Here is a 25,545-nt window from a genome sequence, read left to right on the forward strand (position 1 = left end):
GGATATATAGTTACTCGTATAATTATCTTACCCGTACGTTGTTTGTTATACATAGTGCCATGGTTTTGATATCCGTCCCCGTCGGCCCTCGTCCTTGTTATGATTCGGATGTGGTATATTCTCTTTTAAAACTAATTGTTGCATTTCGTGTTTATGACAAATTATGCCCATCAAGTTGACATAGATATTTTTGTCTAGGAGGTTTGTGAACCGGAAATTCCAACCGACCCTATTGTCGAGAGGTTAAATTTAGTTGAAAGAGAAAACGAGTATTTGAAAGAAAAAATTGAAAAGAATTGAGGTTAGTTATATATATAGAAATGTTAGAAATTTTAGAATTAGTTTTAGTTAGATGAATTAGATTAATGTCAAATTGTTAGAATTTGCATATAGAATTTTAGTTATCACAATCCAATCATTTAAAAAATGTTACTTTTTGCGGGCATATAGTATTTGTTCTCGACGATGCCCGGCCTGCATCCTCGCCGTTGACCCGTTCGTGACGACGTCCAGCTAACCCATGTCCGGGATTAGGCTCCGCTGGGCTGGCACTGGGAGGTGCTACCTGGAGGGGCGCGCCGCTTGGTGAGGAACCCGGCCTCGGGTCCCGTCGTCGACCCTAATCTCCTTTGGTGGCGTTCGCGTGGGCCACATTCGGTGCAGAGGGAGCCGGCCCCGCCGGAGATGGTGCGTCGTCATGTCAGGGAGGAGGACAAGCACGTCCATCGCTACATGGCTGCTATGGACGTCAGGTTCTCCAATACCTGGCAGGTTCTTTGGGCAGATGACCGGAGATATGATCCTGTGATGGTTCCTTGTCTTTGGGTGTCCACCGCCCGCGCCCCAGGAACCGCAAGTGGCCTAGATTCTTCTATAGTATTCGATCTTTATTAGCTACCTAGCCAGTGATGTATTCGAGATTATATATTATTCGAGATGATGTATTCGAGATTATATATTATTCGAGACAATGCATATTATGTACTATATGATTCAGTTTTTCCTTATTGATTGCATCCATGCATTGTAATTTGAATACTAAATTGTTTTATATTTCTTCTGTATTAGTTAAATAAAAGCTATGGCGGACAATACTGGCAGAGAGGGAGAAGAGGCCCCGTTCAAGATCATACGCAGCCCTAATAGGCCAGATGATCTGAATGCAGCAAATGACGGCTCCCAATATCTGAACAATACCGGGGAGGGTGATGATAAGATATTCGATCTCGACGACCGAGCTGATGAAGTCATGAACTATGATTATGATTATGATGACGCAGACAATGATTATGATGACGAATACAATGTTGATCTTGAAATAACAAAGACTACCGGCGAGGTATATTTATATAAGCAGGCATCTAGTGATCATCACATGTTTTTTTATTTGAAGACATATTAGCGGATCGATCTTTCTTCTTTCAGCCCTCCGGATCGAGCAAATCTGCTTCTACAGACAGCAGGACAAAGCGCGGCCCGGGCAAAAAGTTGAAGGAGGGTGTAAAGTACAACATCGATTCCATCAAAGCTAGTGGCAATCCCCTCACGCCTAAGAACATTGCGAACAAGTTCATTCGTCAGTGCGGAGTTCTTGTGAAGGACCACCTCCCGATCTCCATTCAAGAATGGAAAGAGCCAAAAACTAAACGCCCAGATGTTACTTGGGTCGACGACAGAGCAAAACAAAAGCTTTGGGAATCTCTGATGGAACATTTCATCCTACCAGATTATTTCACTGATGCAGATGTGCAGAAAGTCAAGGACGCTGCTCTTAAGAAGATGGCAATTGCATTCAACACCCACAAGAAAACTGTATGGGCCAACTACCTCGCTGCAGAAAGGAAGACTCCAGAATTCAAGGGAACACTGGAGAAGCAAAGAGAACACTGGCCCGCTTTCGTGAAATTCAGGGAATCAGAATTATCTAAGGAACGGTAGAGAAAAAACAAGGCCAATGCCGCAAAAAAGACGCAGTTCCATAGGCTGGGTCCAGGTGGCTACGCGGTGGCAATGCCTAAGTGGGATAAGTCTGAGCAAGAGATGGAGGATGCAGGGGTCACTCCGGTTACTAGAAGCTGGCCCCCCAGGTGCAGAACTTGGTTCTATGCGCATGGGGGGGCGTTGGACCCGAAGACAGGCCTGGTTTCGACGAAGGCAAGTCTAAAAGGAGCAGAACAAAAGTTACTTGACGCAATAGAAGATGCTCGAAAGGGGGTGTTCACGCCCAACAGAGAGAACGGCGGGCTTACGCACGCCCTGGGAAATCTTGAACACCCGGGAAGAACACGCGGCAAGGGCGTTATTCCCTGGTATGAGGGCTTTTCGGAATGGAACGACGACTACAGGACCCGTGCAAGAAAGAAGATGGAGGAGGAGAAGAAGAGGAAGCTGGAGGAGGAGCAGAGGAAGCAGGACGCGGAACGCCTTCAAGGCCTAGAAGCAAGGAACACGGACTTGGCACTCAGCAGCAGCAGCAGATCGACTCAGTTAGCCAGGAAAGGGGGTCTCAGCAGCGGCAGCAACAAGCAGATGATCATCCAGCATTGGATAGCACCGTCCCATCCATGCCGAGAAGCAGCGTTGGTTCCGCCCCGGACGACGCACTGCTGGATACATACCCTGTGGATGACATCATAGAGAACACTAACTGTGAGCTACACTTCAAAATGAAGAACATATCCATGAAGGTGGCGGACGCCGTTGCTTTTACAATTACCCCCAAAGCAACCTTCCATTGTGCTCCGATTCCAGCGGGCTATGCTCGTGTCTTGGTTGATGAGGTGGTGGACCCATATTCGGGGCTAGAGCTTGACATTCCTGGAGGTGACGACGAGCACACACTGGGAGAGGCCATACATCGTATCATCCTATGGAGAAAGGATTGCATCATCTTTCGAAGTCCACCGACACCGCGTCTGCCGACTCCTCCTCGAAGTATGCCACCGTGTCAGTAGACTCCCACTCCTCCAAGTCCACGAACGCGTGAGCAGACTCCTACTTCAAGTCCGGCACAGCGTCAGGCCACTCTTCCTGGTTCAAGTCCGACACGTGTCAGGCCACACCTCCTGCTTCAAGTCCGGCACAGCGTCAGGCCACACCTCCTGCTTCAAGTTCGACACCGTGTCAGGCCACACCTCCTACTTCAAGTCCGGTACAGCGTTAGGCCACTCCTCCTGCTCCAACTAAGCCACGTCAGCCGTCTCCGCCGCCTAAGCAATCGCAGAAGAGACACGCCGCAGCTATGGTGCGTAGAGGTACGAGTCGAGGTAGTACAGGAAGTACAGGCGGAGACAAGCGATATAAATATGGTCCAAGCAGCCTCGCTCCTCTTCCTCAGAGGCCTTATGACATGACCGAGGAGCAAAATGATGCAATAGTGCGGGCCAAAGTGGACGCTCATTTTGGACCGAAACCGGCAACGCCGCCGAGGGAGAAAGTTCCTGAGGAAAAGATTGACCAGTTCATTCGTATGGCTAGACCACTAGCTCCCAAGCCTGTTGACTCAGACTATGAGCGCCAAATCAGGAAGGCACATCGAGCAGGACTACAGAAAGAAGCGAGCTCGAGCTCGATCCAACAAGCAGCTGTCAAAAAATGCGGGAAAACCATTCCCCAGCTGGGAGAACAGGCGGCGCAATCGACCCCCCCCCCCCCCCGCTTGTTGTGCCAACAACACATGAGAGTACGCGCGCCCAATATTATTGTGGGCAAACCATTTACGTTCCCGAGCTGGGCGATGCGGTAATAACCGAGGAGCATATAATGCAGGCTGAAATGCTCAAGATCACTGTTGGACAACTCCTCGATATCGAGCCCATGTCTCCTCTTAGAGAGGAGGAAATAAAACAGAAATATATCCGGGGCCAACCTTTGGTCGAACCTGAGGAGGTCAAGAACCTCCCAACGAGAATGTATGAATTGCATGATTGGTACATGAAAATTATCAAGATTTCCAATCAGAGTCCCTCATGGTGCAAGTTGAGGAAGATCATTAATTCAATAAGAAAGCTCTGACCGTTGAGTATTCAGAACTATTTCAGTTATTCAATCAAGATGCACTCGACAAATCTATCGTCAGTTGTTATTGTCTGTAAGTGATTTCTTTCTGTAATTTAAGTCTCAAGCTAGCTCTAGTGCTCATTGATTGATCATTAATTACCTGTAATTATATATCCTCACTATATATTCTTTTCTGTGCGCCCGGGACTGAAGTGTGTGCATACTACGTTTGCGAGAACATTTGCATGATGGCGTCCGAAAGGAGCAGATCTGATAGACAGGACTGGGTACGTTTGCCAGAACACTATTCGCAAATCTTACATAATTGTCGATATCTAGTCACACAACTAATACCCATGCATATTGATCTCCTTCTTAACAGTTCAAAGAGGTGCGGGACCAGCTCCTACCAGAGGAGCGCATACGAGCACTTCAAGAGGAAATAGCGGGATTTTTGCTCGACCAGGTCATAGATCCCAAAGGAGAATACTATTACCCGCTACCGCCCCCATGAACCACTTGTCATCGTGCTCCGAAGGCACCAAGGCAACATGTAGGAGAAATTGTATATATATACATGTGTATGTGTGAATAATTAATGATGGTTGTGAGACATTCAATTATATATATATATGATCGGTTGTACGAGAAAATCTATTTATATATATGCATAACGTGTACAATATGTAGTATCGTAAAATACCAGCAAAAAAAGAATTAAATGGAAAACACAAAATTAATGAAAAAATAAAAATTAAAACCAACCCCCCCCCCCCAAACATTTAGTACTGGTTGGTGCTATGAACCGGTACTAATGGTCTACCAGCACCCGGGCCTGGCTCGTGCCACGTGGTGGCACTTTAGCGCCGGTTCGTGCCGAACCGGTAGTAAAGGGGGGGGGCCTTTAGTCTCCACTCTTTAGTGCCGGTTGCAGAATCGGCACTAAAGGCCCTTACGAACCGGCGCTAAAGCCCGGTTCTGCACTAGTGATAATCGAAATATAATTACTGATCATAACCACATACGATAACTCTTATGATCTTAAATTTTTCACGGCAAGCTACACAACATAGAACCATTAGCCCCTCTCAAACCTAATTTAGCTAAGCACCATACATAAGTTTCTTTAGCAGCAGTCCTTCCTAACTAGTATCTGCATGTACTAAGCTAGGGGCGCGAGACATCCAACACTCCCGATTCCAAAGAAATTAGAGCTTGTGCTTGACCATTTGATGGTTCTAGAATCATGAACACTTGTTGTTTAGAGCAATGAAAAATAGAATATTATTTTATTCATGTTTGAACCAAACAATTACAATCAAAAGAATACAATTTTGTTGTCAAATCCTAGCGACCATTGCAACACAAAATTAATTGTGGTTGTCTGCCCAGAACTGAGCTTGGAGCCAGTCCACAGTCGTCTTCTCCACCTGAAAGGCCTTGGCGAGAACATCATCCGAGATCATAGGCTTTGATCCAAATACGGTGTTGGCAATGGTAATTGCCCCCGGGTTCTGGCTGCTAAGTGTGGCAATTGCGACCGCTGGCTTGTAGGGGTTGGGGTTAAAGTGGAAGTGGATGAGTCCTTGTGGGGAAACAAACACATCACCCTTCCTGAGCTCCTTGGAGAAGAGCTTGTTTTCCGGGTTGGATGTGACGAAGCCGACGTAGAGCGTACCCTCAAGTACGGTGAGGATCTCAGTGGCACAGGGGTGTCTGTGCGGAGGGTTCTCGCCTAGGGGTGCGTAGTCGATGCGTGTGAGGGAGATGCCAAGCATGTTGGGGCCAGCAATCTTCATGACGTTAATCAATGTCACGTTCGACCCAACCTTGCTTATCTTTGTGTCTCTTGGCATGTCGAGTTTGGCCGCGAGGAAGAAGTGGTCCGCCATCACGGCTTTTGGGTCCTTACAGACGAAACCGTTAACAAGTTTTGCATGAAGAGAAATAAGATGAATACACAGACAAGGAAAACGTGATTACAAATATATTGATATGCTCGACATATCCAAGAACTCAAATATGCAATGATGAAAGAATAAACCTCCAATACAAACTTCATATATAGCATACAATTCCATCTATTGTCCTCTCTTCATAACCAGTCAAACATTAGACTATAGCACAGATATACAATATGCATCTATAAATTTATCATACAATTAAGACACTACAAATAGAGAGAAGAATTGTATATGCAATCAGAGTATAATCATTGAGCATAATCACATGCGATAGGTCATATGATCTTACACACAATGAGGATATTACATTATCATGGCAAGCTACAAAAGCGAGAACCTTTGGCGCCCTCTAAAACCTAATTTAGCTAAGCACCCCACATATGTTTTGTTAGCAAGGATCCTTCCCGGCTAGTATTGGCCTATACTAAGCGAGGGGCGCGAAACATCTGGCACTCGGCAATCCGAACAAATTAGAGCTTGTATTCTATCTTGAGGATTCTAAAATCATAAGCACTTGGTGTGTACAGCAAGGGAAATAAGATTAGTACTTTATTCATGTGCGAATCAAACAAACCGTTACATGTGTTAATAACATGACCAAATACAATAAATAATTACAATCACAAAGAATACAATTTTGTGGTCGAACCCTCGCAACCATAGAAACAAAAATTAATTGTGGTTGTCGGCCCAGAACTGAGCTTGGAGCCAGTCCACGGTCTTCTTCTCCACCTGAAAGGCCTTGGCGAGAATATCATCCGAGATCATAGGATTTGATCCAAATACAGCGTTAGCAATGGTAATTGCCCCTGGGTTCTGGCTGCTAAGTGCGGCAATTGCGACCGCCGGCTTGTAGGGGTTGGGGTTAAACTGGAAGTGGATGAGTCCTTGTGGGAAAACAAACACATCACCCTTCCTTAGCTCCTTGGAGAAGAGCTTGTTTTCCGGGTTGGACGTGACGAAGCCGACATAGAGTGTACCCTCAAGCACGGTGAGGATCTCGGTGGCACGGGGGTGTGTGTGCGGAGGGTTCTCGCCTAAGGGCGCGTAGTCGATGCGTGCGAGGGAGATGCCAAGCGTGTTGAGGCCAGCAATCTTCATGACGTTAACCAAGGTCACGTTGGACCCAACCTTGCTCATCTTTGTGTCTCTCGGCATGTCGAGCTTGGCCGCCAGGAAGAAGTCCTCCGCCGTCACGGCTTTTGGGTCCTTACATACGAATCCATTAACAAGTACTGCATGAAGAGAAATAAGATGAATACATAGACAAGGAAAAGGTGATTACAAATATATTGATATGGTCGACATATCCAAGAATTCAAATATGCAGTGATGAAAGAATGAAGTTGGTAAATACCACGCGAGCTATTGTCCGCGACACAAAAGTCTTGGAGAGGACCAGGATCAGAAGCTAAAGCCTGCCATGAGACCAATGCAAGAATAGCAGTGAAGAGAAGGAAGCTGGAGGAGGCCATTTTTTCTGCCGGAGAAATCGATGCTGTCTAAGCGTCAATCTCTTAGCTAGCTTTGTGTGTTTGATTAGTATCTATGGAGTGGTAGCTGGTTCTTTGGCCATGTAGGAAGTAGGCATGGATATATATAGCTCGCCTGCAGTTGACACAGTTGACGATTGACATGGCCTCTCTCTTGCAGAGCAGCCCATGTGTTCTAAAATTAATATTCTGAAAACGCGGTTACTCTGGCTGGCCGGTTCTCCTGTGTGCTAATGCAAGCTTGTGTGTACAGGTAATTAACTGTCGATAGCAACAGGCAACAAGGAGGCGACCAGGTAAGGCTACATTACGCCATAAATTCAACGGGAAGAAATGCTCATCAATTAGCTAGCTACATCCTACGTCATGCATGACAGTGACATACCCTTTCAAAGACGTGTAATCCATCCATCATGATTTATCACCTCAGACCAACATTTTTTTATGACCACGTCAGGTTAGTTTTCTTAGCTATAGTATACACCATACGAGGAGACTTCCTAAAAGTTGATTGATTCATGGCATACATTTAGTCCGCGTGTGCCGATTAAATAACTAATGGCCATTTCTATCTGGCCAAGCATACATATGCTTTGCGTTGACTGTTTCACAGAATCACCTTCTCTTTCTGCTGCTATAAATATATAGCCTTCCAAAAGCCAAGCCACCCAACACAACGAAGCCAAAAAAGACAGTTGCTTTGAGAAACGAAAAACTCAAATGGCCTCCTCTTCCTATTTCCTTGTCATCGCCCTTCTTGCATTGGCCTCATGGCAGACCATGGCTTCTGATCCGAGCCCTCTCCAGGACTTCTGCGTCGCCGAGAACAGCTCACATGGTATGTATTTTCAACACTTGGTGAAGATCAAGAAGCTCTTAGTATTCGGGCACATGGTTCTTATGGCATAAATATTTAACTAGCATGTTTTCAGTTCCGAAGCCTTTCGAGTCAGCTGATCATGAACATATGTCCAATCTTTTGCAGTTCTAGTTAATGGATTTGTCTGTAAAGACCCAAAGGATGTGAAGGCCGAAGACTTCTTCTTGGCGGCCAAACTCGACATGCCGAGAGACACAAAGGCGAACAAAGTTGGGTCCAATGTCACTTTGATCAATGTAATGCGGATTCCTGGCCTCAACACATTGGGCATCTCCCTTGCGCGCATCGACTATGCACCTCTAGGCGAGAACCCACCGCACACTCACCCGCGTGCCACTGAGATCCTCACCGTGCTTGAAGGGACCCTTTATGTCGGCTTTGTCACATCCAACCCAGACAACAAGTTCTTGTCGAAGGTGCTTAACAAGGGTGACGTGTTTGTATTCCCAGAAGGTCTCGTCCACTTCCAATTCAACCCTAACCCCTACAAACCAGCGGTGGCAATTGCTGCACTTAGCAGCCAGAACCCTGGGGCTATCACCATTGCCAACGCTGTGTTTGGGTCAAAACCGGCAATCTCAGACGATGTTCTTGCCAAGGCGTTCCAAGTGGAGAAGAAGACTGTAGACTGGCTTCAGGCTCAGTTTTGGGCAGACAACCAGAACTAATGATGTCTTGCATGGACAAACGTTGAAAATAGAACTGTCTTGGATCATATACACTATATTTGTTTGTTTTATTGTACTAGCTTCTAAAACATTTATCCTCTATGGTTGAAATACTCGATTAAATAAACTGTTGGTCTAGTTTTACATGGCACAAAATAATATTTCTAAGCATACTCTTAATTTATTTAAGTTATAACCCATAATCAACTATAGCTCAGGTGTGGTGAGTACCTAGCATGCAGAGCTTAAACTATAGAAAAATCGAGGATAGTACAGGTCGATCTCTCTTGAGATATGCCAAGTGGAAGAAATTCGTATCCACATTTAATCTACATATTCGGACAAAAAACAGACACAATCTAAATAGTAGTCTAGAGGGAGATGATATGAAACTACCATTCATCACAAAAATGTTAGTAGTACAGAATGGGATACCTTGTTTGGCACATCTCTGGCTGGGAGGGTGTAGCGTCAGAGATGAGGGCGCATCTCATATGATTTAAGAAGAAGCACCGCCACTGATGGGCCTCCTTGGAACAACCACCAAAACCTTGAGTAAATCTCCGATGGTTCGCTTTCAAGGCGCCTGAAATCAATAAGGCGCATTACATTCCAGGATTGTTCCCACTAGTCAAACTTAACCTCCTTTTCTAATGGTTCTTCCGCATACTACTTGTAAGTTGTAACACAATTATCTCACGTGGTTTTCATATGGCTCACTGGTCAATCATTCTCAGGACATTTTATGTGTAGTATGCCGTGGGTGTGAGGTTGTGGCATGGATGTGTTAATGCTTTCGTTGCTACCGTGAAAGTGCTACCGTGGCAGTAATTTCTCACTTGAAAACACGGCCATGGTAGGGAATCATTACTATTATATTATGCTAACTCATTTAAATTATTATTTTATTGAAGTGGCAACATTGTTGTAAAAATAAATATGGGGAAAATCCATAGTCGCCACTCGAGTAGTACACATGTGAAGTCCTTTGACCAGTAGAGGGGGCACATGACACTCAAATCATACCACCGGAGGACGCACCACCTGTGATAATGATTGTTGCAACAAAAGTCGCACGTCTTCTACGACTGTAGAGGAACCTCTGCACAACCCTCACACACCACCCATTAGCCATTACGAGATGTTCGTCCACCATAGCTAAGGTGATGTCGTCACTCCATGGTGCTTCCTTCCTGAACTTGGAGAGATTGTCAATGGGGTTGATGATGTTCCAGTCATCATTGATGAGATGAAGTTGCATCTGTAGATGCATTGTCTGAAGAATTACTCCCATGACATTTTCGCTAAACGTAGATGCAATGCAGCTGATCCGAGTGGGTGAGATGAAATATATTGCCTTGTGGATCTTCAATGGTGTAATGATGAACCATGACGTCCTTGAGAAGCACGATTGCTCCCCTCAAGAGCTCATACTTCCTCCACGGTGCTATTGTCAGCCTCGTAGTGTATGGCCCCCCACTGTCAACTCATCAAGGATTGTTGGTATAGTTTGTGATGTGTGATGTCATGCGGCACAAATAGTACATCATCACCTGCCCTGACCAAGCACCGTGTTTAGTGCAATTTGGTGTTTTGGAGTGGGGCATGCTAGCCAAAATACTAGGGCGAGCTCTAGGGGAACGGAATAGTATGTTGTGTGCACTAACTTATCAATCATATTATGTAAATATAGTAGCACCAAGTTATTTGATCATATCTTTGATCTCAATTAATCATGCCATTATGGTTCATATGTTTTTTATAGCCATCTCAAAAAAGATGAGTTCCAGTTATATTCACATGAGACTCCTCATAGGCTACATATCAAGTTTTGATGGAACGCCTAGCAAATGATCATGATTAATGTACATTGGGTTCACATATAAACTCACTTTCTCTAAACGATTGTTTTATAAGACCCTTGCAGCATATACATAACTCTGCCGGAGAGATATGCCCAAGCAAGTGGTTTGACGTTTTTCTGCCCCAATGTTCTGAACCATCTCTCAAAGTTTGATTCCAAACCATCAGTAATATTTAACCAATCTTTCTCTGATAAATTCCTCGGCCATTATTAATTTCTGCCTTAGTTCTTGTGATTTAGTTCCTACCGGCCAGACAAAGGTAATCAGCTATTAAGGACAGTAAAACTGAGCCCTTTCCCACCCCTCTCACACACTCAACAATTTTGGCCGTCAGACCTCGTGTGCAGATCGTTCCCGACCGTACGGTCACTATGTGATGGATGTCCTAAAGGTGGCTACTCCAGTGGAAAAAATGGTGCAACGTTGTTAACTGGGCCTGTGCTGGAGACCTGACTTCCGCACGAAGCCCATCGATCCCAACGAAGGAACGACGTCCTCCACTGCATGAATCCCCTTATACCCGACTGCTAGCCGTTTTTTGTCTTCATCCACTACTTCGACTATGTCCTCGACTCCATTGACATCACCATGTTCACTGAAGCCAAAAAGAAGGCCGCCGAGGACAATACCGCCGCCACCGCCTCCGCGATGACCTTGCCGACGGGAGTGTATAATTTGTTTATTTCTGTGTTTACCATGCCTGATGTTTACGTAGATGTATTTGCTGTATGCGTAATACGACCTTGCATGGCTAGATATCAGAATGAGATTAATATTGTTACTGCCATGTTCATGATTTATTTCTGAATTAGATTAATCAAAAAGTTACTCTTTTACCAAACAGAAATCACTGGTGTGCATAACTGGATCGATCACCTGATGTGTGTTGCTCTAAATGTAGTATGTGTGCTATTCAGCTGCTCACCGCCTAGCCTCGCCTCCTTTTGTCACGGGCTCACCGCTCCTGGTGTGAGATCGTTCGTCATTGTCCGTTCAGTCTGAACCAGCTGACAACCGTCCGTCCCTGTCCTATTATTTGCTACTGCAGTTGGCAGATCAACGTATAATCAAAAGAAAAAGATATGACTCTAGGTAAGGTCGTGTACGTATCTTAATTGTGTAATTCTCATTCTCTAAGTTGTATGACCAGGATTTTCAAATTTAAGAGTATTGTACCAGTTTAATTTTATCAAATTCTTGTTCTCTAAATTGTATAGCTAGGGTTTTCTAATTCATGCATGTATAATTTTCTTGAATGACTCATGTGTATTTGGAGTATTTCTTGGCGGCACACGGCGATAGTAAGAAGCAATGTCGAATAACTTTAACTAAACATACTATTCAATCAATATGCTTTATTTATTATTTCAATTTTAATTGGCACACGCAGATAAAGTTGTGTTGTGCACTCAAATAATCATTAAATTCTAGGACGATTTATGGAGTTTTTTCTTAAGAAGATGAAGACACCAGACAAAGATGACAATGCTGGCCCATCACATGACCAAATTATACTCCATTAACTCGTCTTTTACTCTTATTTGGTAAGCATTTATAGTGCAAGACATTTTAAATTATTCGCGTCTGTTACTTTTATGTATATTATTGCCTGGTATCCTAATCGTACATGGTGTACATGTGGACACCGGATCATTTTTGCTCTGGGTCCGCCTCTGCTATCATCATAATCAGTCTATAATTAGACAATAGCACAAATAAACAATGTGCATCTGTAAATATATCATAAATTAAGACACCCCAAACAGACAGAATAATTTTATTCATACACTAGTAGAAAAAGGGTCAAATGTCAAGCACATTAGTGCCGGTTTGCTTTTGAGCCGGCACTAATGTGTGCATTAGTGCCGGTTCCAACGGCTAGCCGGCCACTTTCATTAGTACCGGTTCGTGGCCGACCTTTAGCACCGGTTCGTGCCACGGACCGGTACTAAAGTGAGTGGTGGCAGGATGTTGTCAGTCCGGGGCCCCTCCAGCACCTTTAGTACCGGTTCGTGGCACGAACCAGTGCTAAAGGTCGTCCTACATAAACCCTTCGTCCACCCGAGCTCAAATAAGTTTTAAAAAATGAAATCCCTTTGTAACAGACGAGTTTCCGGATGAAATCCTGATACTTTGAAAGAGATTGTCCGTTTTGTACACGAAGTGCATCCAGTTTTTGCCGTAACCCTCTCAACTTTCTTGCACATACTGTGTGGATGAAATGATGATATCATGCCAATTTTCAACCTTTTCAGAGTTCATTTGAAATGCTTTTCAATTTTAGGGTCTTATAGCTCAAAATAATTAGTAAATGCATGAAAAATAACAAATGAAGTCAGAAAGGATTGAAAAATGATGATGTGGCTTTGAATGGTGCATTTTGAACACACAAAAAGTCAGGAGTTCAAATAAGTTTTAAAAAATGAAATCCCTTTGTAACAGACGAGTTTCCAGATGAAATCCTGATACTTTGAAAGAGATTGTCCGTTTTGTACACGAAGTGCATCCAGTTTTTGCCGTAACCCTCTCAACTTTCTTGCACATGCTATGTGGATGAAATGATGATATCATGCCAACTTTCAACCTTTTCAGAGTTCATTTGAAATGCTTTTCAATTTTAGGATCTTATAGCTCAAAATAATTAGTAAATGCATGAAAAATAACAAATGAAGTCAGAAAGTTGAAAAATGATGATGTGGCTTTGAATGGTGCATTTTGAACACACAAAAAGTCAGGAGTTCAAATAAGTTTTAAAAAATAAAATCTCTTTGTAACAGACGAGTTTCTGTATGAAATTTAAACTATTCAAATTTGGAAACTAATGGAGTAACAGAAAGTTTATAATTATTCTGAGCTAAAAGCAAAAAAGAATAAAAAAATAAAGCAAAAATCAAAAGAAAATAAATAATTCAAAAAACAAAAAAATACTGGAAAAAATAAAACAATGCCGCCTAATGGGCCACACGGCGTGCATACGACTAGAAACCCATCTGCACATGGGCCAGGATGCAAGCCCGCAGGCCCAATAGGCCCAACATGGCAGTGACAAAGGTAGGCATGTAATGCTTGCATATTAGAGAGGAGCTCAGCACCTGAGCTGCAACGCAGCTTATAAACAGGTGCTGAGCTCTCTCAGCTAGCGAGGTGGGACTAAACTTCCCACCGCACCGCGCCAGCACATTAGTCCCGGTTGGTGGCTCCAACCGGAACCAATGCTCCCCTTTGATCCCGGTTGGTGCCACCAACCGGGACCAAAGCCCTTTGCTTCCCGCCCTTTGCGCTGGTGAAAAGAGGCCTTTGGTCCCGGTTGGTGCCACCAACCGGGACTAAAGGGTGGGTATTGGTTCCGGTTTGCGCGTTGAACCGGGACCAAAGCCTTTGCTATATAAGCAGCACTTAGGAAATTTTCAGATTTCCATCGCCAGTTTCCCCCTGCCCGACGACGCCGCGAGCTCGATCTACGCCGCCAGGCTGCCCCGCCGTCGTCGCTGTCGCCCGTGCCCCCGAGCCCACGCCATCGCCCGTCGCCGTCGTCCTCCGCCCCCCGCCGCCGTCGCCGTCGGCCTCCGCCGCGCGCCCCGGAGCCGTCGCCCTCCGCCCCTGGCCCGCCGCGGTCGCCGTCGCCCTCCGCCACCCACGCCGTCGCCCTCCGCCGCCCACGTCGTCGCCCTCCGTCTCCCGATGTGAGCCGCCGCCACGCCACGGCTCTGTTTTTTTTCATATAATTTGTATTATTTTTTTGTTCATTGCATTTTTTTCATATATATATAATGTATATATATATGTATGTGGTAGCTATATGATGAATGGATGTGGCTATGTATGTATGAATATAATGTTCATACAATTTTATAGAACTATGTATGTATGAATATAATGTAGCTATATGATTTTAGGTTATAAGTGCTTAGCAGTTGAACTAGCTAGTTGATTCAATAAAACTATTTTATTAAATTTTACTATATATAGAAGTAGTTTATTTTTAGTAAGAACTACTTTATTTTATATATTTATAGTAAGTGCTTAGTAGTTGAACTAGTTGATTAATTAATAGAACTATTTTATTAAATTTTACTATATATAGAAGTAGTTTATTTTTAGTAAGAACTACTTTATTTTATTTATTTATAGTAAGTGCTTAGTAGTTGAACTAGTTGATTAATTAATAAAACTACTTTATTTTATTTATAGTAAGTGCTTAATTAGTAGTTGAACTAGTTGATTTAACAAAACTAGTTTATTTTACTATAGAAGTAGTTTATTTTTAGCAAGGAAATTAATAGAACTAGTTTGTTTTTTTAGTTAAAGCAATTATTCCCGCATCGACGTCGACGATGCCTATCCCGCATCCTCGTCGTCGACTCGGCGGAGGAGGCCGGCTTGATCAGAGGGGCCATGTCCGGGACTGGGCTCCGCCGGGCTGGTTTTGGGAGGTGCTACCTTCCGGTGGGCGTAGGTTGGTGAGGAACCAGCCCGTCGTTGACCCGATCCTTGTTTGGTGGCGCTCGCGTGGGCCAGTGACGGTGCCGAGGCTTCCGGACACCGCGGAGGTGGTACGTCACCGTGTCGGCAAGAAGGACCAGCACGTCCGTCGCTAGATGGTTGCGTTGGAGGGCAGGTTCGACAATACCTGGCAGGTTCTTCAGGGATCTCACTGGAGCTATGATCTTGTGATGGTTCCGTCCCTTTGGGTGTCCACCGCCCGCGCCGATACCCGTCGGGCGCTACTGTTCTAGCTATACTAGCGATGCTATATGTATGATAGTATTCGAGGTGTATTAGTGATAATATTCGACGATGTATGGACGCATGGAGATGATGTAGTTTTGCTTATAATTGAATGCATCCTAATTTGAATACTACTTTATTTTGTGATTTGATTTTGCTTATTGAACGCTCAAAGTGGAAAACTACTCCGATCCTACTTTGAATGCTAAAATTGGAGAGCACTATGATTAGTTGATAGCTTATAGGGTTTTTGTTTTCGCAGAAATCTAGGAGCCCCCGGCCCCTCCATCATCCCCGCCGTCGTCCCCGTCACCGCCCCCTCCGACATCGAGGTGAGACCAGCCAAATCCTCTTTTAGAAAGATAATTAAACGATATTTCGGGTTGACTGTAAGTCTGTCGAGTCTCCACCATATATGAGAGGACGAAGAATCCCGACTGTTGTCGTGGGGGTAGCTTCTCCTTCGTTCCCGTGTGCTAGGCAATTTGGTGTAATGCACTCGAGAACGAAAGGAGGAGCTACCATCACCGACGGTCGCAAATGTCAGAGAGGAATCAGTGAGGGAGAGTTCCACCATATATATATGAGAGGACGAAGAATCCCGACTATTGTCGTGGGGGTCGCTTCTCCTTTGTTCCCGTGTGCTAGCTAGACATTTTGGTGTAATGCACACGGGGACAAAGGGAGGAGCGACCATCACCAACGGTCGAATGTATACACCACGTGAGCTGAGAGTTTTCAAGAAAAGACTCGACAAACCGATAGTCAACCCGTGATGAATAATAATGATCTAACTTAGGTTTTTTAGTACATATATTTAATTGTAGATGTTTAATATTTGAATTATGAACATAGGAAATGTCGTACTCGGACGACGAAAGTCTCCCGGGGGAGTGCGACTGGTGCCACGACGACCGAGGTCAGTGCGACAGGCCTCACCTGGACGAAGATCGGCGCTTCAGTATTAAGCTGGAGGAGACGTTCGATGTTGAAACGGTACGCAACGACGACAAGTGTTATTTTTTCGTAATTAAGCACGACTTCAACTATTTCAACGTGTACTTTTCATCTTTTACAATTCGGCTAGCTTATCCCATGCCATGCAAGACGCTACGTCTTGGAGAGGATGGGTTTTGAAGACCATGAAAGTATGGAAACAAAGAAAATTCACCTAAGGACCCATCATGATATAGATTTTGAAGTAAAGTTGTATAATTCTGAGAGCGTAACCCATTTTGGTTGCAAAAATTGGGAAGCATTTTGCAAGATGTATGGTTTTGATGAGGGTATGCTTGTCACCATGTATCTTGGTGATCCTGACATCGAGCAAGACAATATGGACATTTGGGTCCTTGTTGATACGCCTCCAATTCTACCGCTATGTGAGTTTCTCAAACATAGTTATTAGCTAATTTATATTGTTCATTTCAAAATAGTTGACAGCTTATTTTCATTGACAGCTTATTTTGATTGTTCAAACAATGTGCGGAACATGGTAGACAGAACCTACTACACCGATGGCTCTGAGTTAACTTATAAGGAGAAAACTCATCTGGTCGGATTTTGTACTGATATTGAGAATTACAATATCTACAATCAAACTCCTCAACATTATGGTCAATACGTGCCACTAGTGCACGTGTTGAACTACGGTAACTACTATGGAGATACCCTGGTAAGATTTCTTACTATTACGACATCCGTGCATATTTTGCATAGTTCTAAAACTAGTACATTATCATTGCTAACTATGAAGTTATTACTATGTTTTTCAACAGATAATCCTAGAGGATTGTGTGCCTCATTTGATGTATCAGAATGGTAAGCTTGATGTTTTGAATATACAACCAGGTCATCCTACGAATCTCAACTGTCCATACCGGATTTCTAAAAGAAGTGGAGACATGCAAATCAAAGAATGGAAAAAATGTATGGACAGTCGCAAGGAGGTTCTTGGAAGCAAAAGGAAGCGAGGCGCAAGAATTGGAGACAGGATGATCTCCATTCTCCACAATGGAGAGTCAGGGTCTATATTGTTTTATGCTATTTTACCTTAAAGAGGGTATTTCGGTCCTACCTAATACTGATGATCATGTGCTAAGAACAATTAAGTAGGGTTGGTTCGATGACTGTGAGGATGATGATCGTATGACTTATTATTAATAACGAGTAGAAGTTGTATGATGATGATTAGTAGGACTTGTTATTATATATGATGATGCATGATGCGCGCATGAAGAGTTATTATATATCAGCGGGTGAAATGAACATGGATTGGATTGAAGTGAAGGCAACATGCATGTGGTGCGTGTCGAAAGTAGTACAATCCAAACTTGATCAAGTCCGGATTAGTATTACTTTCGACATGCACCACATGTTGCCTTCACTTCAATGTAAGCCATGTTTAGGCATAGCAGTACGTAGCGTTGGTAAACCAAGCACGGAGATATAAGAGAGGACACTTCTCTCTAATAGCTACCTAATAACAACCTAAATTAACCCCCCAAAACCCCCAACACCCCCCCCCCCCTTTCAAAAAAAACAAAAACCTCAGCTCCTACCAGGTGCTGACGCGTGGATGCCTATTGGTCCCGGTTGGTGGCACCAACCGGGACCAAAGGCCCTCCTGCCTGGGCTCCCCGCACCGGCCACGTGGACAGCCTTTAGTCCCGGTTCGTGTAAGAACCGGGATTAAAGGGCTAGGGCATTAGTAACGACCCTTTAGTCCCGGTTCCGGGACTAAAGGCCCTTATGAACCAGGGTAAAAGCCCCTTTTCCTACTAGTGTTATAGTGCAAGACATTTTAAATTATTCGCATCTGTTACTTTTATGTATATTATTGCCTGGTATCCTAATCGTACATGGTGTACATGTGGACACCGGATCATTTTTGCTCTGGGTCCGCCTCTGCTATCATCATAATCAGTCTATAATTAGACAATAGCACAAATAAACAATGTGCATCTGTAAATATATCATAAATTAAGACACCCCAAACAGACAGAACAATTTTATTCATACACTAGTAGAAAAAGGGTCAAATGTCAAGCACATTAGTGCCGGTTTGCTTTTGAGCCGGCACTAATGTGTGCATTAGTGTCGGTTCCAACGGCTAGCCGGCCGCTTTCATTAGTACCGGTTCGTGGCCGACCTTTAGCACCGGTTCGTGCCACGGACCGGTACTAAAGTGAGTGGTGGCAGGATGTTGTCAGTCCGGGGCCCCTCCAGCACCTTTAGTACCGGTTCGTGGCACGAACCGGTGCTAAAGGTCGTCCTACATAAACCCTTCGTCCACCCGAGCTCGCTCTGTTCTTCTCCTTTCCCCTCTCCTCTCTGTTCTTCCCCTCTTCTTCTCGAGCTCATCACACATTTTGCCCAAAATTTGTCAAGATTTGAAGGCCCCTATCCATTCAAATGATCACAAAGGTTAGCAACTTTGTCCTTTCATCTCTCATTGCTAGATTAGCTCTTGCAATGCTTTGTATAGTGATTAATTTATGAGTTTAGTAATTTGGGAGGAAATATAAGTGCTAGTATTTGATTTATATGCAATTTGAGGTCAAAAATAACACTTAGTTTGCATATGTAGGTGTGGTTTACTTAGTGCCTTCTAAATCTCCGTCGTAACCATAGTCGATCGCCCGCACTGTTCCGTCGCCGGCACCACCTTGTGGTGAGCCTCTTGTTCATGAATGTTTTACATTACCAAATTGATGTTTGTGTGATTTGGATATATAGTTACTCGTATAATTATCTTACCTGTACGTTGTTTGTTATACATAGTGCCATGGTTTTGATATCCGTCCCCGTCGGCCCTCGTCCTTGTTATGATTCGGATGTGGTATATTCTCTTTTAAAACTAGTTGTTGCATTTCGTGTTTATGACAAATTATGCCCATCAAGTTGACATAGGTATTTTTGTCTAGGAGGTTTGTGAACCGGAAATTCCAACCGACCCTATTGTCGAGAGGTTAAATTTAGTTGAAAGAGAAAACGAGTATTTGAAAGAAAAATTGAAAAGAATTGAGGGGGAGAAGATGGAATTGGAGTTGCATGTTGCCGATGTCGTCAATGATCACAAGATCAAGATGGAGAAAATGCGCTTGAAGATTAGAAAGATTAGAAAATATGCCATTGATAGTGAGGCTTGGTATCATTATGCTGTTCGATCAATTGTTACCTTAGTTGCGATCTTGATCGCATTTGTTGTTGCATTTAAATTCTTTAGTTAGAGAGTTATTTGTTTGTTGCATTTAAGTCTTGTATGAACTTTATGTATGAACTTTATGTATGAACTTGTATTAATTTGGTCTTTTCGGTGTTGTGTAATGAAGATGAGCCGACAATGGATGTACGATGACCGATGTTCTCCCGAGTTCATTAATGGCATGCAAACTTTTCTGCTTGCGGCTGAGGCAAACAAGCGGGCGGATGGTTTTATGCCTTGTCCATGTATAGTCTGTAAGAATGATCACAATTACTCTACGTCAAGAACCATTCACGTCCACCTGTTTAAGTCCGGTTTCATGCCCCACTATAATGTTTGGACCAAGCACGGAGAAAGAGGGGTTATGATGGAAGACAATGAAGAAGAAGAGGATGACGATAGCTATCCTGGCCATGGGTTCCCTGAATACGATGATACAACAATGGGGGAATAAGCTGAGCCGGCAATGCGGGAAGAAGCTGAAGAAGAGGCATCAGATGAGCCCGCTGATGATCTAGGTCGGGCCATTGCCGATGCAAAGAGAAACTGCACAAGTGATTTGGAGAAGAAGAAGTTGCAGCGCATGTTAGAGGATCACAAGAAATTGTTGTACCCGAATTGCGAAGCTGACAAGAAAAAGTTGGGCACCACACTGGAATTGCTGGAATGGAAGGCAGAGAATGGTGTATCTGACAAGGGATTTGGAAAGTTGCTGGTAATGATAAAGAATATGCTTCCAAAGGACAACGAATTGCCCGAGAGTACGTACGAAGCAAAGAAGGCTGTCTGCCCTCTAGGGTTAGAGGTGCAGAAGATACATGCATGCCCTAATGACTGCATCCTCTACCGCGGTGAGTACGAGGATTTGCATGCTTGCTCGGTATGCGGTGCATTGCACTATAAGATCAGGCGCGATGACCCTAGTGATGTCGAGGGCGAGCGTCCCAGGAAGAAGATTCCTGCCAAGGTGATGTGGTATGCTCCTATAATACCACGGTTGAAACGTTTGTTCCAAAACAAAGAGCATGCCAAGGCGATGCGATGGCACAGAGAAGACCGTAAGAAAGACGGAAAGTTGAGAGTACCCGCTGACGGGTCGCAGTGGAGAAAAATCGAGAGAAAGTACGGGAAGGAGTTTGCAGATGACGCAAGGAACGTATGGTTTGGTCTAAGCGCAGATGGCATTAATCCTTTTGGGGAGCAGAGCAGCAACCATAGCACCTGGCCTGTGACTCTGTGTTTGTATAACCTTCCTCCTTGGTTGTGCATGAAGCGGAAGTTCATTATGATGTCAGTGCTCATCCAAGGCCCTAAGCAACCCGGCAACGACATTGATGTGTACCTAAGGCGTTTAGTTGAAGAACTCTTACAGCTGTGGAATGGAACAGGTGTACGTGCGTGGGATGAGCACATGGGGGAAGAATTTGACCTAAAGGCCTTGCTATTCAAGACCATTAATGATTGTCCTGCTCTCAGTAACCTTTCAGGACAGACAAACAAGGGATACCGCGCATGCACGCACTGTTTGGATGATACCGACAATATATATTTGGACAATTGTAGCAAGAATGTGTACCTGGGACATCGTCGATTTCTTCCGAGCAGGCATCCCGTAAGAAAGAAAGGCAAGCATTTCAAAGGTGAGGCAGATCACCGGACGAAGCCTCGCCACCGTACTGGTGCTGATGTACATGATATGGTCAAGGATTTGAAGGTAGTCTTTGGAAAGGGTCCTGGCGGACAACCTGTTCCGAATGACGCTGACGGACGCGCACCCATGTGGAAGAAGAAATCTATATTTTGGGACCTGCCCTATTGGAAAGACCTAGAGGTCCGCTCTGCAATCGACGTGATGCACGTGACGAAGAATCTTTGCGTGACCCTGCTTGGCTTCTTGGGCGTGTATGGGAAGACAAAAGATACACCTGAGGCACGGGAGGACCAGCAACGTATGCATGGAAAAGACGGCATACATCAGGGTCATGCCAGCTACGCTCTTACCAAAGAAGGGAAGGAAATCTTCTTTGAATGCCTGCTCAGTATTAAGGTACCGTCTGGCTTCTCGTCGAATATAAAGGGAATAATAAACATGGCAGAGAAAAAGTTCCAGAACCTAAAGTCTCATGACTGCCACGTGATTATGACGCAACTGCTTCCGGTTGCATTGAGGGGGCTTCTACCGGATAACGTTCGATTAGCCATTGTGAAGCTATGTGCATTCCTCAATGCAATCTCTCAGAAGGTAATCGATCCAGAAATCATACCAAGGTTAGAGAATGATTTGGTGCAATGTCTTGTTAGTTTCGAGTTGGTGTTCCCACCATCCTTCTTCAACATCATGACGCACGTCCTAGTTCACCTATGTGAAGAGATTAACGTTTTGGGTCCTGTATTTCTACACAATACGTTCCCCTTTGAGAGGTTCATGGGAGTCTTAAAGAAATATGTTCATAACCGTGCTAAGCCAAAAGGAAGCATCTCCAAGGGCCATGAAAATGAGGAGGTCATTGAGTTTTGTATTGACTTTATTCCTGACCTTAAGCCAATTGGTGTTCCTGAATCGCGGCATAAGGGCAGACTGGATGGAAAAGGCACGCTAGGAGGGAATCAAAAAATATGTATGGACGGACATTCTCTCACTGAAGCACACTACACAGTTCTACAGAATTCCGCCTTGGTGGCTCCGTATATGGACGAACACAAGAATTTTCTACGCTCCAAACACCCGGAGCGGTCTGATGCCTGGATTACACGTGAACAAACCAAGAGTTTCTCCGGCTGGTTGCAGACACGTACCATGCATGACGCCTCTATTGAAGATGACCTGTACTTGCTGTCCCAGTTACCATCTTCGAATATAATGACTTTCAAAGGGTACGAGATAAATGGTAATACATTTTACACGATCGCCCAAGATAAGAAGAGCACCAACCAAAACAGTGGTGTCCGCTTTGATGCAACAACCAAGACGGGAAAGAAAACATATTATGGTTACATAGAGGACATATGGGAACTTGACTATGGACGTGGTTTGAAGGTCCCTTTGTTTCGGTGCAAATGGGTCAATATGACACGAGGCGGGGTAACGGAAGACCCGCAGTACGGAATGACAACAGTGGATCTCAACAATCTTGCGTATGCAGACGAACCATTCGTCCTAACCAATGATGTGGCACAGGTTTTCTATGTGAAGGACATGTCTACCAAGCCGAGAAAAAAAAAGATAAGGAAGCGAATGCATCATACGATGAGCCAAAGCGCCACATAGTTCTTTCTGGGAAGAGAAACATCGTGGGAGTGGATGAAAAGACAGACATGTCAGAAGATTATGAAAAGTTTGATGAAATTGCTCCATTCACAGTGAATATTGACCCGAGCATCCAGTTAAATGATGAAGATTTTCCATGGCTACAGCGCAAAGGGACACACGCGAAGAAAAAGTTTCACACCCAAAGATCTGGGATGTGATCGGCTTCACTATCATCACTTTCTTCTGTGTTTCACACCCATGAGGGAATCTCTGTAATAGTTAGGGTAGTTATGTGTTTTGGCATTTGAAACACGAAGAAATTTTATGTGCAAACAAATTCTTTCATGCATTTACTGATTTTTTCAGCTAAATGACCCTGAAATTGAAAAGCATTTCAAATGAACTCAGAAAAGGTTGAAAGTTGGCATGGTATCATAATTTCACCCACATAGCATGTGCAAAAAAGTAGAGAGGGTTACCGCAAAAACTGGATGCACTTCGTGTACAAAATGGACAATCTCTTCCGAAGTATCAGGGTTTCAGAAAAAACTCATCCGTTACAAAGGCATTTCATTTTTTAAATAACCTAAGCATTACCAAATTGGATATAATGATAAAACACACTAATATTAAACATAAGAAAAAAGAATCACTGAAAAATCTATTTTCAAAGTTAAGTTATTCACAAACTAGTGATCCACACAAATTTCAAATAATTCAAAATGTAAACTATTCAAATTTGTAAACTACCGGCACTAATAGAAAGTTTGTAATTTTTTGTACCTAAAGCAAAAATATTCACAAAGAAACTCTAAATACAGCAAAAAAACAACTCAAAAATAAATAAAACAAAAATAAATAAAGCAAAAGAAATAAGAAAATAAAAAAAACCCGCCTACTGCGGCACAGCGGCCTGCATACTACTAGAAACCCAACATGTTGTTGGGCCAGGATGCAGGCCCGCAAAGGCCCAGTAGGCCCACAGGGCAGCACAGAACATTTAGGCCCAGTAGGCCTGCTTTGGAGAGGAGCTCGAGAGAGCTACCGCACTGGGGCTTATAAACCAGTGCGGACGCCCCTCGGCTAGTGAGGTGGGACTAAACATGACGCACCGCACCTGCGCCAGCGCACCACCTTTAGTACCGGATGGTGGCTCAAACCGGTATTAAAGGGTGGGTCTTTAGTACCGGTTGGAGCCACCACCCGGTACTAAAGGTGGGCGCTTCCCGCCGCTTGGCCTGGCCAAAATTGACCTTTAGTACCGGTTGGTCACTCCAACCGGTACTAAAGGCCCATCATATATAAGAAAACACTTCAAAAAATTCAGTTTCTCATATGCTTCTTCTCCTCTGCCCCGTCGCCCGCCGCCCGCCGTCGACGCCACCGTCGCCGCCCCGTCCCCGTCGTCGCCGCGCCGGCCGTCCCCGTCGTCGCCCCGTCCCCGTCCCCGTCGTCGCCGCGCCCCGCCCCGTCGTCTCGTCGTCCCCGCCCAGCCCGTCCCCGTCGTCACCGCCCCGTCCCCATCCCCGTCGTCGCCGCCCGTCGCCGCCCCCCGTCGCCTCGCCTCGCCGGTGAGCTCCTGCCCCGGCCGCCATGTCCACACACACACACATTGTTTTTTAGGTTTTTAGTTATAGAAATTTTTCTGTTTTTAGTTATAGAAATATTTATAGAAATGTTAGAAATTTTTCTGTTTTTTAGTTATAGAAATATTAGAAATGTTAGTTATATAGAAATGTTATAAATTTTTCTGTTTTTAAGTTATAGAAATATTTATAGAAATGTTAGCAATTTTTCTGTTTTTTAGTTATAGAAATATTAGAAATGTTATAGAAATGTTAGTTATATATATAGAAATGTTAGAAATTTTAGAATTAGTTTTAGTTAGATGAATTAGATTAATGTCAAATTGTTAGAATTTGCATATAGAATTTTAGTTATCACAATCCAATCATTTAAAAAATGTTACTTTTTGCGGGCATATAGTATTTGTTCTTGACGATGCCCGGCCCGCATCCTCGCCGTCGACCCGTTCGCGACGACGTCCAGCTGACCCATGTCCGGGATTGGGCTCCGCCGGGCTGGCACTGGGAGGTGCTACCCGGAGGGGCGCGCCGCTTGGTGAGGAACCCGGCCTCGGGTCCCGTCGTCGACCCTGATCTCCTTTGGTGGCGTTCGCGTGGGCCACATTCGGTGCAGAGGGAGCCGGCCCCGCCGGAGGTGGTGCGTCGTCGTGTCAGGGAGGAGGACGAGCACGTCCATCGCTACATGGCTGCTATGGACGTCAGGTTCTCCAATACCTGGCAGGTTCTTTGGGCAGATGACCGGAGATATGATCATGTGATGGTTCCTTGTCTTTGGGTGTCCACCGCCCGCACCCCAGGAACCGCAAGTGGCCTAGATTCTTCTATAGTATTCGATCTTTATTAGCTACCTAGCCAGTGATGTATTCGAGATTATATATTATTCGAGATGATGTATTCGAGATTAT

At 44.4% G+C, this 25,545-nt stretch overlaps 3 protein-coding genes across 3 annotated transcripts; 1 reads left to right on the top strand and 2 right to left on the bottom strand.

Moving 5' to 3' along the window:
• Positions 1 to 5,369: 5,369 nt before the first annotated feature.
• LOC109785413 (germin-like protein 8-11) lies at positions 5,370 to 5,921 on the bottom strand (the record flags this gene model as incomplete). Its single annotated transcript, XM_020344019.3, has 1 exon — positions 5,370 to 5,921. A coding segment is annotated over one exon (552 nt), but the record flags the coding sequence as incomplete, so codon positions are not given.
• Positions 5,922 to 6,538: 617 nt separating this feature from the next.
• LOC123497774 (germin-like protein 8-8) lies at positions 6,539 to 7,517 on the bottom strand. The gene is made up of 2 exons (XM_045234513.2): positions 7,321 to 7,517; positions 6,539 to 7,198 (listed from the first exon to the last, which is right to left on the bottom strand). Exons 1-2 carry the CDS (start codon positions 7,436 to 7,438, stop codon positions 6,636 to 6,638), a joined length of 681 nt encoding a protein of 226 aa, XP_045090448.1. The 5' UTR covers positions 7,439 to 7,517; the 3' UTR covers positions 6,539 to 6,635.
• A 629-nt stretch (positions 7,518 to 8,146) lies between these two features.
• On the top strand, positions 8,147 to 9,274 carry LOC123497775 (germin-like protein 8-11). Its single transcript, XM_045234514.2, has 2 exons — positions 8,147 to 8,294; positions 8,442 to 9,274. The coding sequence occupies exons 1-2, from the start codon at positions 8,177 to 8,179 to the stop codon at positions 9,002 to 9,004; spliced, it is 681 nt and encodes a 226-aa protein (XP_045090449.1). The 5' UTR covers positions 8,147 to 8,176; the 3' UTR covers positions 9,005 to 9,274.
• The last annotated feature ends 16,271 nt before the right edge of the window (positions 9,275 to 25,545 follow it).

The sequence above is a fragment of the Aegilops tauschii genome, chromosome 3, assembly GCF_002575655.3.
Source record: "Aegilops tauschii subsp. strangulata cultivar AL8/78 chromosome 3, Aet v6.0, whole genome shotgun sequence".
Taxonomy (NCBI): Eukaryota; Viridiplantae; Streptophyta; class Magnoliopsida; order Poales; family Poaceae; genus Aegilops; species Aegilops tauschii.

What these genes read in the sequence shown, in the direction of transcription:
- LOC123497775 (XM_045234514.2), top strand. Translation starts at nt 8,177, where the DNA reads ATGGCCTCCTCTTCCTATTTCCTTGTCATCGCCCTTCTTGCATTGGCC. An exon ending in CGCCGAGAACAGCTCACATG is followed by an intron (nt 8,295 to 8,441) that starts GTATGTATTTTC and finishes AATCTTTTGCAG; the next exon opens with TTCTAGTTAATGGATTTGTC.
- LOC123497774 (XM_045234513.2), bottom strand. Translation starts at nt 7,438, where the DNA reads ATGGCCTCCTCCAGCTTCCTTCTCTTCACTGCTATTCTTGCATTGGTC. An exon ending in CGCGGACAATAGCTCGCGTG is followed by an intron (nt 7,199 to 7,320) that starts GTATTTACCAAC and finishes CTCTTCATGCAG; the next exon opens with TACTTGTTAATGGATTCGTA.